The 15,942-nt window shown below is 41.4% G+C and overlaps 1 protein-coding gene across 7 annotated transcripts in view; it reads right to left on the reverse strand.

Annotated features, from left to right (window-relative positions):
- Brca1 (BRCA1 DNA repair associated) overlaps window positions 1-15,942 on the reverse strand; it is an 87,691-nt gene that overhangs the window by 55,362 nt on the left and 16,387 nt on the right. For 6 of the 7 annotated variants that reach the window (XM_029557419.1, XM_029557417.1, XM_029557418.1 and 3 more), the window contains 5 exons: window positions 9,507-9,584; window positions 6,159-6,247; window positions 3,888-4,027; window positions 2,814-2,919; window positions 1,034-1,079 (listed from right to left, as the gene is read on the reverse strand). In XM_029557419.1, the coding sequence (XP_029413279.1) occupies window positions 1,034-1,079; window positions 2,814-2,919; window positions 3,888-4,027; window positions 6,159-6,247; window positions 9,507-9,584 (459 nt within the window). The remainder of the gene's footprint in view (window positions 1-1,033; window positions 1,080-2,813; window positions 2,920-3,887; window positions 4,028-6,158; window positions 6,248-9,506; window positions 9,585-15,942) is intronic. The other variant, XM_029557416.1, reaches the window with a different exon arrangement.

Raw genomic sequence — 15,942 nt, forward strand, 5'->3', positions numbered from 1 at the left:
ATGGGTGCTGGGAATCCAGACCGGGTCCTCTGCAAGAGCAGTCAGTGCTCCTAAACACTGAGCCATCTCTCCAGCCCCACAAAAAAAATTTTTTTTTTTGTCTTTTTGAAGCAGGGTCTCCCTGTAGACCCAGCTGTCCTGGAACTCACTATGTAGACCAGGCTGGCCTTGAACTCACAGAGATCCGCCTGCCTCTGCCTCCCATATGCTGGGACTACAGGCGTGCACCACTGCACCTCAAAAATATTTTTTAAAAGAACAAAAATTTGATTCTCAAAAGAAAGTTGAGGCCAGGTGTGGTGGTGCACACCTTTAATCCCAGCACTTGGGAGGCAGAGGCAGGTGAACCTCTGTGAGTTCAAAGCCAGACTGGTCTACATAGTGAGTTCTAGAACAGCTGGGGCTACAGGGAGACCCTGTCTCACCAAAAAAAAAAGAGTTGACATATACCTTAATAGCATATAAAGACCATCTCTCTGCTACATTATTTTAGTTGCTTCTTTCAGGCAACTTAGCTTTTTGGGGGAGGGGGAGCAGTGCTGAGAATTAAACTCAGGCTTTGCTTATGGTAGGCAAATTCTCTATAAATGAGCTGTGCATACAGCCTTCCAATTTTAAGTAATTAGCTATATACATACACACACACACACACACACACACACACATATAGAGAGAGAGATGACGCTAGCATAATCCAAAGCAGTTATCACACACCTTAAGGTCAAGAAAGTAATTCATATAGACAAAGATTGAAAGATAGGTAAAATTAGAACGAAAATGTGAAAGTTGGATTCTCTAATTATTCATCAGCCACAATCACTATTGGATATGAAAAACTCACTGTACGACCATCTGGTAGAAACAAGTGCTTTCAGAGTTCTGCTACTATCTTAAAGTCCTTTGGACATTAAAAGTAAAACAATCAAAACCACTTGCTCAGGGAATACAATAAAACTATAAAATTAGATGATCCTCAATATTAAGTAGGTATGAAAATACCACCTTCATAGACAATAGGCTCTTTTTGACTCACTTGTAATAATTTGGCTTAGTAACGGTGTCTTCAGAAGAATCAGATCCTAAAATAAAAAAAAGAGCCCCACAAGAAATCAGTAAATGTTTTCTTTTAAAGATTTATTAATTTTTTTTTTTGATCTTTTTGAGACAGTGTCTCTATATAGCCCCGTCTTGGAATTCACTATGTAGAGCAGGCTGGACTTGAACTCACAGAGATCCGCCTGCCTCTACCTCCTGAGTGCTGGGATTAAAGGAGGCAGAGGCAGGTAGATCCCTGTGAGATTAAAGGCCAGCCTGGCCTACATAGGGAGTTCCAGGCCAGGTGGGTCTAAAGGGAAACCCTGTCTTAAAAAAAGGAAAAGAAAAAAGTCCTAATAGTTCTGGTGGTTAATATTCAGGAGCACTTAAATATAGTCTAGCTGCTGTTGTACTTCTTGTATACCTCATTTAAGATGCTTGTCAATCCTTTGAGCTGGTTACTCTTATACACTGTTGATTCAGCCATTTCTCTGTATTGCCTGTCATGTCTGTTGTGCCCTCCACTCAGTATTTCTGGATGAATAAGTATATGTTTCATAACAAGGCTTACAGCCAGCTGTCATTGCAGGGGTTTCAATGCCCTTCTGGTCCTTGGGGTTCTGCACATACATACATGCAGACAAACACAGATACACAAAATAAAAATAAATTTATTTTTTGTCTTTTTGAGATAGGGTCTCCTTGTAGCCCCAGCTAGCCTAGAACTCACTGTGTAGACCAGGCTAGCCTGGAACTCACAGAGCTCCACCTGCCTAGGCCTCCCAAGTGCTGGGATTAAGGGCTTGTGGCACCATGCCCAGTCTGTTTGGACTGTTTTTATTAGCATTCAGTTTGTATGTATACGTATGTGCACACAAGGCATCAAAAAACAATTTATGGGAGTTGATTCTCTCCTTCCATCATGCAGATTTCGGAGATTGAATTTAGGTCATCAGGCTTGGTTGCAAGTACCTTTACCCGCTGAGCCATCTTAAAGCCACTGAACTATTTTTCTGACATAAGACCTGTTGACCATAAATTTATTATGCTAAAATCAGAAAACACACAGGTATATTTCAAAGAAATCCAATGAATTTTATGGACACATGTCAGTGCTGGGACTCTCAGAACAGAGCCATTCTTCCCAATTTCTATATATTTTTTAAATTTATTTTTATTTTATGTTTATTTTGCCAGCATGCATGTAAGTGCACCTATGTTGTACAATGCTTGCGAAGACCAGAAGAGGACATCAGACTCCCAGGAACTAAGTTGCAGACAATTAGCTTCCATATGGACACTGGGTACTCTGTACGAGCAGTCAGTGCTCTTAATTGCTGAGCCATCTTTCCAGCCCCTATTATTATTTTTGAGACTCAGGTTGACCTTAAGCTCATGATCCTCCTAGATTGCCCTCTCTTAAGTGCTTAGATTATAGGCACAGCTATTGACCCCAAATATTAAGAAATACGGTAGAGAGACCTGTTTGAGCTCTCAGCTCAGCTTTTTTAAGGAGTGGGGTCAGTGCCAAGGACTGAACTCGTGGCCTTATGCAATTTACCCAATCATGTTCTTTCTTACTGCCTGTATCCATCTTTCCAAAATTATTTACACACATGCATAACGAAACATCCTTTCTTTTGCTCCTTTTAAAGATTCTTCAAGGTGTGAAGTGTAGCTTTTACATTATTTATGACTCCCTGGCACACATACAAATCACAACCAATGTTTTTAGTAAAAACGTAAGACAATCTAGCAATTATCATGCTGAACCTTACCTAATTCAATGTAGACAGATTTATTTTGAGGCCTTATCTGTTGATTTTTCTTCAGAGGTCTCACAATTCCAAGATTAGAGAGTTGGTCACTGAAACTGTCTTCCTGCTAAACAGTAAAGAATGCTTTAGTTATATGACATTAAATTTTTTCCACTTTCTGTTGTTTTAATTTCCAAAACTAATTATAATCATGAGTAATTTAAAAAGTATCAAAAAAGCATTTTTTGAAGCTGATTATATATATATATATATTTCTAATCACATCTGATAAGTTTGGCAAAATACAGTACATTTAAAAAAATGATAAATGGGGGCTGGAGAGATGGCTCAGCAGTCAAGAGCACGGACTGCTCTTGCAGAGGACCGGGCTTGATTCCCAGCACCCACATGGTGGCTACAAACCATTCTCAACTCCAGTTCCAGGGGAATCTGAAGCCCTCTTCTGACCTCCACGGTATTGCACAACACGGGTGCACTCACATACATGCAGGGAGACAGGGTCTCCCTGTAGCCCCAGCTGGCCTGGAACTCACAGAGATCGGCGTGTGCCACCATGCCCAGCCAGAACCACTATTTTTAGGGCTTCCATTATTCATTCACATAAGAGTAAGCACAGAGCAAATAACTGCATTTTCTTTGATGAAAACACTGGTTTAAGCTGAGTGTAGTGGGCAGAACTCTGTGAGTTCAAGGTTAGCCTGGTCTACATAGTGAGCTCCAGGCCAGCTGGGGCTACAGAGAGATCCTGTCTAAACACAAAATTAAAAAACACTGCTCTAGTTAAAATAATTTTCAAATAATTACAAAGATCAGTGTCCTTGTGGCTGTTTCAGACAAGTGCCAGAGCTGATGAAGCTGTAAAGTGGAAGAAGGGCCTATAAGTTCTCTCTTAATCATACCAGGTCCCTGATCTTCTGAATTCTTCTACCTCTTACTAATTAGAGTATCGCCTGGCCACTTAATCTACCATCTTCCTTTCCTTTCTAACCTTTCATATAAACTGAAGCGTACCCAGCACATTCACTAATTCATGCATAATAAAGAAATGCCAGAAGAAATGAAAAACAGCTTTACCAAGGTGGGATTTCCAGGCTCATTCTGCCGAAGTCTTTTGGTACGGTTTCGGTAGCCCACACACTCAATGACAGAAGACTCCTCATGTGAATGTTCAGAAGACTTATTTTCCTTTTTCAAAAAACTGTAACTATTTGCAACTGGGATTTACAAAGGATCACATTTTTAGGGTTAGAAAAAAAATGCATTAATTTTCATTAAAGACCCAAGAATAATATTGTGTCTGTTCTCTATTATATTAGGATACTGCATTATGATTATCTATAATTTCTTAAAGATTTTTTATTATTTATGTGTGCGTATGCTTGTGTGTGTCTGCATGAGTTTATATGTACCATGTGTGTGTGCAGGTGCTTGCAGAGGCCAGAAGAGGGTGTTGGATCCCCTGGAACTGGAGTTAGGGATAGTTAACCACCATGTGGGTGCTGGGATTCAAACCCAGGTCCTCTGAAAGAGCAGCCAGTGCTCTTAATTTCTAAGGCATCTCTCTAGGTCCAACAGTAAGTACTCTTAAATACTGATCCATCTCTCTAGTTCCAATTACCTACAATTTTCTAAAAATCAAGTATGGAAATTCAAAGACTGTCCAAGCTATTTCTATTCTCCCCACCCCCCACCTTTTTTTAAAAATTTATTATTATTTTTTTATGTGTATGAGTGTATTGCTTGCATGGCTGTGAATGCACCTGTGTCATGCAATACCACGGAGGTCCAAAGGCTTCAGATTCCCCTGGAACTGGAGTTAAGGCCGGTTTGTGGCCACCATGTGGGTGCTGGGAATCAAACCCAGGTCCTCTGTAAGAGCAGTCAGTGCTCTTAACTGCTGAGCCATCTCTCCAGCCCCTCTTACCCTCTTTATAACTAATAAATTTGCCATATTACTGAGTCTAAGGCAGTGACAATGTAAGTCATACCACTATTTTTTGTAGCACTAAAAAGACATTAAGAAATGACACTGTGGTGGTTTGAATGAAAATGTTCCCCATAGGCTCCAAGTATTTGGACATTTTGTCCCCAGATGATGGCGCTGTTTTGGGAGGTTTTAGAAGGTGTGGTTATCTTGGAGGAAGCACATCACTAGGGGTGGGCTCAGAGAGTTCTTAAGCCTTGCCAAATCTCCAGTCCCTCTCTTGTTTCCTGTGCCTGTGTGATGATGTAAGAGTTTAGCTTCTGCTGCTCCTCTTCCAGCCACCTCCAGCCACCAGGCCTCCCTGCCATGGTGGACTGTACTTCCCCTGGAACCGTAAGCGCAAATAAATTCTTCCTTCTATAAACTGCTTGGGTCAATGTTTCTATCACAGCAAAAGAAAAGTGACCAACACACACCATTAATGAAAAAACGCTTACTAAGATGTACACTTTAGGGGGCTGGAGAGATGGCTCAATGGTAAAGATCACCTGCTGCTCTTACAGAAGACCCAGGCGTGGTTCCCAGTACCCACATGGTGGCTAACAACTGTCCATAACTCCAGTTCCTGGGACTCTGATACTTTCTTCTGGCCTCTGAGGGTTTGTATTCATGTGATACACTAACATATATTCAAGCAAAACACTCACACACACACACACACACACACACACAATTTTTAAAAATTAGGGCTAGTGAATAAAGGCACTTGACACCAAGGCTGAAGATCTGAGTTACATCCCCAAGACAAGTATAGTGGAAGGGAAGAACCACCTCCTACATGTTGACTTCCACATAGATGCAGTGACACATCTGAACACACACAAATAAATAAATGCAAATTAAAAATTTTTTTAAATATATATAAACATTAGAGGGGTTCAGGAGATAGCTCAGTAAAGGTTGCCAAAGAAGCATGAGGACTTGACCTTCATTCTTAGTACCCACATAAAAATCTAGGCATGGCATTGCATGCTTGTAGCCCTGGCATTGGGGAGGTGGAGCTAGAGGACCCCTGGGCTTCCCAGTCAGGCCAGCCTACTTGGCAAGTACCAGATCCTAGTCAGAGACATTGTTTCAAAAAATAAGGTGCATGGTAGCAGGAAGGCGGCAGGAAACAAACAAACAAACAAACAATCAACGTGGATGGCTCCTGAGGAATGAAGTCTGGTCTGGCCTCCACACGAACACACACCTGGCCTTAGCTTTTCCAAATAAATAAATAAATATTAAATATAGTTCTAGGCACAGAAGTAACTTTTAGCCAAACGGTCTTATCATGTATTCACAGAAAATAGCTGTGCAAAGTTCCTGAGTTTTGCAGCCAGCTACTTGAGCACTACCTCAGGCTGGGTAACACTTACATTGCAATCCTGTGTCAAGCTCAAAAGCATGAGTGATTTTCAATAGTTCTTCAACAAGTTGACTAAATCTTGTACTTTCTTGGAGGCTTCTGAAATTAAATTTAGAAAGCACATTGAAGTGATTATTAATTTTTTTTTTTTTTTTTGGTCTTTTTAAAGCAGCGTCTCCCTGTAGCCCCAGCTGTCCTGGAACTCACTATGTAGACCAGGCTGGCCTTGAACTCACAGAGATCCGCCTGCCTCTGCCTCCGGAGTGCTGGGACATGTGCACCACCACGCCTAGCTGATTATTAATTTTATAAGCACACTAAAATAAAGACAGGTAAGCATATAGATTATAACTGTTTTCTACTGTAGACATAGAAAAAAACCCTAAATCTAGAGAACCATTATTTTGATTCCCAGCATTATAAAAACAAAACAAAAAACTATCAGTGATGTTAAACTTAATTACTGACAGGGGAGTGAACTGTTTGACTATTGATTTTTTTTTTTCTGTCTTTTTGAGACAGGGTCTCCCTATAGCCCCAGCTGTCCTGGAACTCACTACATAGACCAGGCTGTCCTTGAACTCACAGAGATCTGCCTGCCTCTGCCTTCCAAGTGCTGGGATTAAAGGCATGCCCCACCACCCCTGGCTGACTATTGATTTTGTAAAAAAATTTTGGATAGCCAGGAATGGCAGTTCATGACTTTAATTCCAGCACTTGGGAGGCAGAGGCAGACAGATCTCTGTGAGTTCAAGACCAAACTGGTCTACATACTGAGTTCCAGGATATCCAGTGCTGTATAGTGAGACCCTGTCTCAAAAAAACAAAAAAACTTAAAAAATGAAAAATTTTTAGTCATGCATACAAATCCACCAAAAGCCTAAAAATCCCTGACAAGATACAATCCTGAGGTGGGTAGGCACAGTTGTGCATGCCTGTAATCCCAGTACTTGAGAGCTGCAGACAGAAGAATCAGCTCAAATTTAAGTTTGAGTTTAAGGAGATCCTGTTGCAAAACAGAATACAACACAACAAAAAACCCAGCAGGGTAGAAACTCTTGTAATCCCAGCTGAGGCAGGAGGATTTGTAGTTTGAGGCCAAGTAAGGCTACACAGCAATTCTGAAGTCAGCTACAGCTAAAGAGAGATCTTGTCTTAACCCATCCTTCACAAAATTCCACTCTGAACCCATAGCAGATATAAATCTACTGTATAATGAATTTACTATTCTTTTTTTTTTTTTTTTAATCCCAAATGCTGGGCTTAAAAGAATCCGCCACCACACCCAGATAGAATTTACTTTAAAAGAAAAAAAAAAAATTTTTTTGCCAGGCATGGTGGCGCACGCCTCTAATCCCAGCACTCTGGAGGCAGAGGCAGGCGGATTTCTGCAAGTTCAAGGCCAGCCTGGTCTATATAGTGAGTTCAAGCCCAGCTAGAGTTACAGGGAGACCCTGTTGCAAAAAGACCGAAAAAAAAAAAATTATTTGTTATTTTTATTTATTTTTGATCTTTTTGAAACAGGGTCTCCCTATAGCCCCAGCTAGCCTGGAACTCACTATGTAGCCCAGGCTGGCCCACCTGCCTCTGCCTCCCAAGTGCTGGAACTACAGGTGTGCATTTAATGTGCATGAGTGTATTGCCTGCATGTATGCGAGTGCACCCGTGCCATATAATGCCACGGAGGTCAGAAGAGGGCTTCGGATTCTCCCGGAACTGGAGTTAAGGACAGTTTGTAGCCACTATGTGAGTGCTGGGAATCAAACCTGGATCCTCTGCAAGAGCAGTCAGTGCTCTTAACTGCTGAGCCATCTCGCCAGCCCCAGAACTTACTATTCTTAATACCCCAAATCAACCAAATTGCTCATTGCTAGCTTTGCTTCTTAGAGATTTCCACCAAATGATAATTATACTGGTTTGAAAACATACAGATACCAAAATCCAAACAGAGATTTGGGCTTAGGAAGGAGGAAAATATAATTCATTCTTTCTTTAAATATCTAACTACCTACTATGTACTAGACATTGGAAAAACAGTATTAATTGAAAGCGGCAAAGTCATTACCTTAATAGAACTTAAACTGTGGCAGGAGAGAGATGTATGATACATATTTTATATATCATATATGGGTAAATAATCAGATAGAAAGAAAATGAAGACTAAGAGGATAATAGGATGAATTTGATTAAAACACATTATATGCATGCATGAAATTATCAAAACAATAAAAAGACTAGCAGGATAACAGACAACTGAGACAGAGCAGTACAGCTCCATTTGAGACAAACTGTTGAGTCCTTGCATTATTTGGAACATTAAAAACAATAATATGTTGTCTATGGCCATACCAACTGAGTACACATAACATTTATGTTGGAAGGCAGGCAGAATGAGGGCTGGTAAGTACATATGGTTGTGGGAAAAAAATGGCACTAAATCTAGTATCTGTTTAAGGCATATATGTCCCATAAAACTTAGAGGAAAACAATTATTTTAGAAATAATTTGTTTGCAAAACATTTTTTTTTTTTGGTCTTTTTGAGTCAGGGTCTCCTTGTAGCTCCAGCTGGCCTGAACTCTCTATGTAGACCAGGCTGGCCTTGAACAAACAGAGATCTGCCTGCCCGTCTCCCAAGTGCTGGGATTAAAGGCATGCATCACACTGTCCAGCCCTTTATATTTGTTTTTTGTTGAGAGAAGGTGCCACGCAGTCCAGGTTGGCCTCAAACTCACTATGTAGCCAAGGATGATTCTCCCACCCTCATGACCTGAATGCTGAAATCACAGGTGTGTGCCTGTCCCCTCCCAACCCCGTGTTTTTTTGAATTATATTTTTATTATTTATCTGTCTATTTACTTATTATTTATGCCATGGCTCATGTTTGGAAATCAGAAGACAACTTATGAGAGTCAGTTCTTTTCTTCTGCCATGTGGATCTTGGGATAGAACTTGGGCCATCAGGTTAGGCGGCAGACCTTTTGGAGGTTAGGCAAGCTTACATCTCTAGCCCCCAAACACATTTTGTATATTTTTCTACTGAAGAATTATTTTTTCCATATATTTTTGTGTGTATAAGTGTTTTGTCTGCATGTATGTGCACTATGTGCATGTCTGGTGTCCATGGGGGCCAAAAGAGGGCATCAGACCCCCCCTGGAACTAGAGACAATTGTGAGCTACGACATGCGTGCTGGAACCAAACCCAGGTCCTCCGCAAGAGCTGCAATAGCTCTTACCTACGAAGTGGTCTTTCCAGTCCCCGATGAATAGTTTCATAGGAACATTACCTATATATTAAAGAATATCTACTTTTCCTGCCATTTTTGCTTCCAACTCTCAAGATTATACAAACTACACACCTTTTGGTTATCTCATTCTTACACAAAGGACACTGTGAAGGCCCTCTCTTCTGGTTGAGAAGTTTCAGCATACAAAACCTATAAATTAGAAAGTAAGAACAATTTAAGTACTTTCTTTTGTAGAAAGAACATTCAAAAGGCAAACAGCCATGAAGACAATTTCACAACTGCCCTTACAAGCCATTTAAAAGGTAATGATAGGTGAACTGCAACCAGTGATTTCCTCTAATTATTTTTAGATGCTGCATAAGCAGAAAACCAAACCACATAAGAAATGACCTATGAAAACTGAATTTACATGCATATGGCTTACTGTTATGACCAAATAAAACATTAAAAAATTAATATGGCATACTTAATATGTTTATAATTATTTCATGCTGTATAATCAGATATAAATGCTTAAGCATTAATATAAAATGGTTATGTTAGTTACAAAACTCAGCACCTAGGGCTAGGGACACATCTCAATGGTAGAGCACTTGCCCAATAATCATAAGTCCCAGGTTTGATCTCCAGGACCTAATAACAACAACTCAGCATCTCACTACAAAGCTACAGTAAATATAATATGGTACTGCCATGACAGACACATACATCAGAGTAATAGAATTAAGAGTCAGAAAATAAGCCCATACGCACATATACAATCAATTTATTTTCAATAACTGTATCAAGACAATGAAATAGTAGTTTTGATTTTTCAAATTTTATTATTCCTTTTTGTGTATTAATGTATTGCCTGCATGTATGTGAGTACACTCGTGTTGTGCAATGCCCATAGAGGTCAGAAGAGGGTGTTGGATCCCCTGGAACTGGAGTTAAGGACAATTTTTAGCTACCATGTGGGTACTGGGAATTGAACCCGGGTCTTCTGCAAGAGCAGCCAGTGCTCTTAAATGACAAACCATCTCTCCAGCCCTTAGGTTTTTTATTTTTATTTTTTAAAAAAGAGGCCGATGCCGGGCGTGGTGGCGCACACCTTTAATCCCAGCACTCGGGAGGCAGAAGCAGGCGGACCTCTGTGAGTTCAAGGCCAGCCTGGTCTACACAGTGAGCTCCAGGGCAGTTGGGGATGCAGGGAGATCCTGTCTCAAAAAGACAAAAAAAAAAAAAAAAAAGAGGCCGAGTGTGGTGGTGCATGCCTTTAATTCCAGCACTCAGGAAGCAGAGGCAGGTGGATCTGAGATTGAGGCCAGCCTGGTCTACACAGTGAGCTCCAGGGCAGTTGGGGATGCAGGGAGATCCTGTCTCAAAAAGACAAAAAAAAAAAAAAAAAAAGTTATATTCCTCAGTGTATGTGTGTCTGTGAGCACATGTGACACGTGTGTCAAAGTGGAAGGGTATCAAGTGTCTTCCTTGATCACATGCCACCTAATTTTTTTAAGGCAAGGCCTCTTACCGAACCTGGAGCTCACTGATTAGGCAGAAATCAGAATTATAGGTGCATGCCACTATATCTGGCTTTTTACATTTATCATTTTTAAAAATTTTGTGAGGGGCTAGAGAGATGGCTCAGCAGTTAAGAGCACTGACTGCTCTTGCAGAGGACCCAGGTTTGATTTGCAATACCCACATGGTGACTACGAACCATCCTTAGCTCCAGTTCCAGGGGAATCTGAAGCCCTCTTCTGACCTCTGCGGCAATGCATGACATGGTGCACTCACATACATGTGGGCAATACACTCATACACATAAAATAAAAATAATAAAAAAAAATGTTATGTGTGTTTTGCCTGCATATCTGTGAATGCAGCAAGTTCTGACAGCATCTGCAGAAGACAGAAGAGGATGTCTGATCCCCTGGAACTGGAGTTACAGACATTTGTTAGCTGCCATGTGGGTGCTGGGAACTGAACCTGCGTCCTCTGAAAGAGCAGCCAGCCCTCTTAACTGCTGAGCCATCATCTCTCCAGTCCCATGGCACACATTTTAAATTTCAGCATTTGTGACGCAGAAACAGGTAGGTATCTGTGTGTTGGAGGTCAGCCTGGTCTACTCAAGTTCCAGGCCAGCAAGGGCTACACAGTGAGACCCTGTCTCAAAATAAAGAGAGACAGACAGAGATGGAGAAAAATCAGCAACCAAGAGAACATCAGGCTATCTTTTCAGGCTCAGATAAAGAATTCAATCTTGTTTTAGGAATTTTTTTTTTTTTTTTTTTTTGGTCTTTTTGAGACAGGGTCTCCCTGTAGCCCCAGCTGTCCTGGAACTCACCATGTAGACCAGGCTGGCCTTGAACTCACAGAGATCCGCCTGCCTCTGCCTCCCGAGTGCTGGGATCAAAGGTGTGTGCCACCATGCCCTCAATCTTGTTTTAGAACTCTGATGAATCTAAGTGGCACACCAACCAAAAGAAAACACATACAAGTTCTACATGCGATTCCTAGTAGAAAGGTCTAAGACAAGTCCTGGCCTTTTGGGACTGGTAACACTTAAAAGAAATGACATTTTTTTTTTATTTTTTAAAAGAGCTCCCTGTAGCCTGAACTGGCCTGCAACTCGTTACATAGACCAGGTTAGCCTTAAACTCACAGAGATCACCTGATTCTGCCGTTGCCTCCCAAGTGCTGGGATTAAACGAGTGCACCACAGCACCTGGCAAATGAGTGTTTCGAAGCAAACGTAGTACGTTTTCGGAAGGGTGGATTTTAAGGAAAAGCTGATATAAATCCGTTAAGAAATGAGAGTCAGAGTGCCACAAACCAAACCTGGGGACTTTTCAAGGATTCATTTAGGGGCACATCACTCTAAGCAATATAGTACTGTTGTGGAAAATCACCTGATATTAATGCTGATTCAAATCTATCCTGGCCAGGAGAAGTAAAAGAGTTCTAGGGGGCTGGAGAGATGGGTCAGCACTTAAGAGCACTGACTGCTCTTGCAGAGGAGCCGGGTTTGATTCCCAGCACCCACATGGCGGCTGTGAACCGTCCTTAACTCTAGTTCAGAGGAATCCGAAACCCTCTTCTGACCTCTGCGGTATTGCAAGACACGGGTGCACTCATACATGCAGGCGATACACAAATATACATAAAATAAAAATAATATCAAAAAAAAAAAGTTCTAAGTTTGGGCAAAATATAGACTGACTTTTGAGTACCTTCAATTATACGGGTTTCTATGGATTCCTGTCCCTGTTATCTTCTCTCTCAACAAGGCTAAGATGATAGACCAACATGGCTTCTAGGCAGGGAAACGCAGCTAAGAAATCCATAGCTTAGACTCTCATCATCCATTTATATTACTGGTCCTACTAAACTACATCAGTTTCAATTATGTTTGTACTAATCTTGCAATAGTTAAGCATCTATCTTTTTCTTTAGTTTTACAATTTTTTCTCTTTGTTTTTTTGAGACAGGGTCTCCCTGTAACCCTAGCTGGCCCTGATCTCACAAGAGATCTGCCTGCCTCTGCCTCCCAACTGCCTGGCTTTTTACAACTTTTTTAAAAAATGTGTTCTAGGGGCTGGAGAGATGGCTCAGTGGTTAAGAGCACTGACTGCTCTTCCAGAGGACCCAGGTTCGATTCCCAGCACCTACACGGCGGCTACGAACTGTCCTTAACTCCAGTTCCAGGGGAATCTTGACACCCTCTTCTGACGTCTGCAGCACTGTACAACACGGGTGTACTCACATACATGCGTACACATAAAAATAATAAATAAAATATTTAAAAAAAAGTGTTCTAGTGTTTTGCCTACACGTAAGTACACCACAGGTATGCAATGTTCATGGAGGCCCGAAGTGGGTTATCAGATCCCTATAGAAATTCAGATAGTTGTTAGCCACCAGGTGGGTACTGGGAACCCAACTCAGGTCCTTTGGAAGAACAGTCAATGCTCTTAACCACTGAGCCATCTCTCCAGTCCCATAGGGTAAAGGACTCTTTCTCCTACACTAAGACATTAAAAAAATTTTTTGGGTATGAGTGTTGTGCCTGCATGTGTATAAGTGTACCCATGTTGTGCAATGCCATCAATTGCCAAAGTTCCTTTGGTCCAGATGGGATTTCTTACCCACTTCCCAGGATTTTGTCTGGTCTGAGCTTGCATTGTATTTGTGCATGCTGTTGTCATTGCTATGAGTTCATGAGTACAAATAACCAGCTGTCTGAAAGACTGTTTCCTTACAGTCATCCACCCCTCTGGATCTTAAAATCCTTCCACCTCCTCTTCCACAATGATCCCTGGGCCTTGGGAGGCAGACGTTTGAAATAGCTGTCTATTCTGGGATAAGCACTCTGCAGCCTCTTGTTCTCTACACACTGGCCAAGTGTCGGTCTCTGTGTTAATCACCATCTGCTGCGTTACTTTCTTTTTTTTAATTTAAATTTATTTATTATTTTTATTTTATGTGTATGTGTGTATTGCCTACCTGTAGGTAAGTGCACCCGTGTCGTGAGATGCCCACAGAGGACAGAGAGACTGTTGGATCCCTTGGAACTGAAGTTACAGTTATTAGCTATCATGTGGGTGCTGGGATTCAAACCCGGGTCTTCTGCAAAAACAGTCAGTGTTCTTAACTACTGACCCATCTCTCCAGCCCCTGCATTACTTTTCTTATAACCTCAACCTTGAACTTCTGCTCATTTCTCATGCTAGGTTCCTAAGAGTATATATTCAATACACCATCTAAGTGGTTCATCCCTACCCTGTTTTTGGGTGTCTCTGACACATTGAACCCTTTACTAGACTCCAGAATTCCCTGTACCATGAGCTATCCATCTGGCCAACAAACCCATTTAACACTGACCCCGACTCATCTGGATGTCCACGACTGATTTATCTTACTTGATCTAACAAGTTTTTAGGACCTTGGCCACCACTGATCTGATCCATCTTCCTGTCCACCAAAAAGTATACACAGGAAGGCCATCAATCCAGAGCATGGTTTCTTAGACTTTAACTTACAGAAGAATGTCCTGGGTAGTTCTAACAGCACGGAGGCTAAGATGAGGATCACTTGAGCCCAGGAGTTTGAGACCAGCCTGGGCAACATAGAGAGTGCTCTCTCAAAGAAAAAAACAAAACCCCCAACAAAAAACTCAGAATCTTATGGGAATCTTGTTGAAATGAAAATTCTGATTCAGTAGGTATAGGACAAGGCTAAGAGAGCAGCAAGCTGTTAGGAGGTGTTATTGTTGCTGGCTTGCAAGCCTCACTTTGAAAAGGAAGTTCTAAGAGTTACACTATCCAGTGCAGCAGCCACTTAGCTATGTGAGGCCACTAAGTACTTGCAATGAGGTTAGTCTAAACTAAAGTATAAATATGGAACAACAGAGGCTCTTAGAGACTGTTTAAGTCAGACTTTTTGTCACTGTCACAAATATCCAAGAGAAACAATTTAAAAGCAATAAAGATTTATGTTGACTCACAATTTCAATCCACGGTTGGGTGGCTCTATTGCTTTAGGCCAGAGGCAAGGCAAGAATATCATAGCAGCAGGAACGTGTGGTAGAGGCTTCTCAATTCACAGCAGACAGAAAGTGGGGAGGGAGGTGGTACAGAAAGGGGGGGGCAGGGACATGATATAGGCCCTACAAAATAGGCCCCAGTAGACTACTTCCTCACATTAGCTGGAGATGACTCAGTGGTTAAGAACACTGTTCTTGCTGGATGTGGTGGCACATGCCTTGAATCCTAGCACTTAGGAGACAGGGGCAGGTGGATCTCTGTGAGTTCAAGGCCAGCCTGGTTTACATAGTGAGTTCTAGGCCAGCTGGGGCTACAGAGAGACCCTGTCTCAAAATGACAAAAAAAAAAAAGAACACTGCCTGTTCTTGCAGAAGACTGGGGTTCAGATCCCAGCAACCACATGGCAGCTAACAACTGTTTGTAACTCCCGTTTCAGGGGATCCGATAGCCTCTTCTGTCCTCCATGGGCATTGCACAACATAGGTAAACTCACCTACATGCAGGTGTAACACTCATACACATAAAAGTAATAAATATTAAAAAAAAAGATTTCAGAACTATAGAGTTACTAAGGAAGGCCAGTAATTTGAATTCACTGAGAAAATACAACTAATGCTTAGAAATATTTCCCCTAGCTGTCTCCTCATAGACATAAAGGTTTTGTATCAGCCATCTCATGTTTAAGTCTAGTTTTAAAAGACATTTGGTCTCAAAAATACAAAAACAAGCACACCCCTTTAGTCCTAGCACTTGGGAGGCAGAGGCAGGTGGATCTCTATGAATTTAAGGCCAACCTGGTCTACATAGCCAGTTCCAGGTCAGCTGGAGCTACAGGACCCTGTCTCAAAAATACAAAAAAAAAAAAAAAAAAAAAAAAAAAAAAAATAATTTAAAAAATGGAGTTCTAGGTTGGGCAATCTTTGGATGTGATGGTACATGTTTTTAATACCAGGCAGAGGCAGGTGAATCTCTGAGTTTGAGGCTAGCCTGGTCTACATGATGAGTTCCAGGCCAGTTAA

The sequence above is a fragment of the Nannospalax galili genome, unplaced genomic scaffold (assembly GCF_000622305.1).
Source record: "Nannospalax galili isolate Female #2095 unplaced genomic scaffold, S.galili_v1.0 scaffold1288, whole genome shotgun sequence".
Lineage (NCBI taxonomy): Eukaryota > Metazoa > Chordata > Mammalia > Rodentia > Spalacidae > Nannospalax > Nannospalax galili.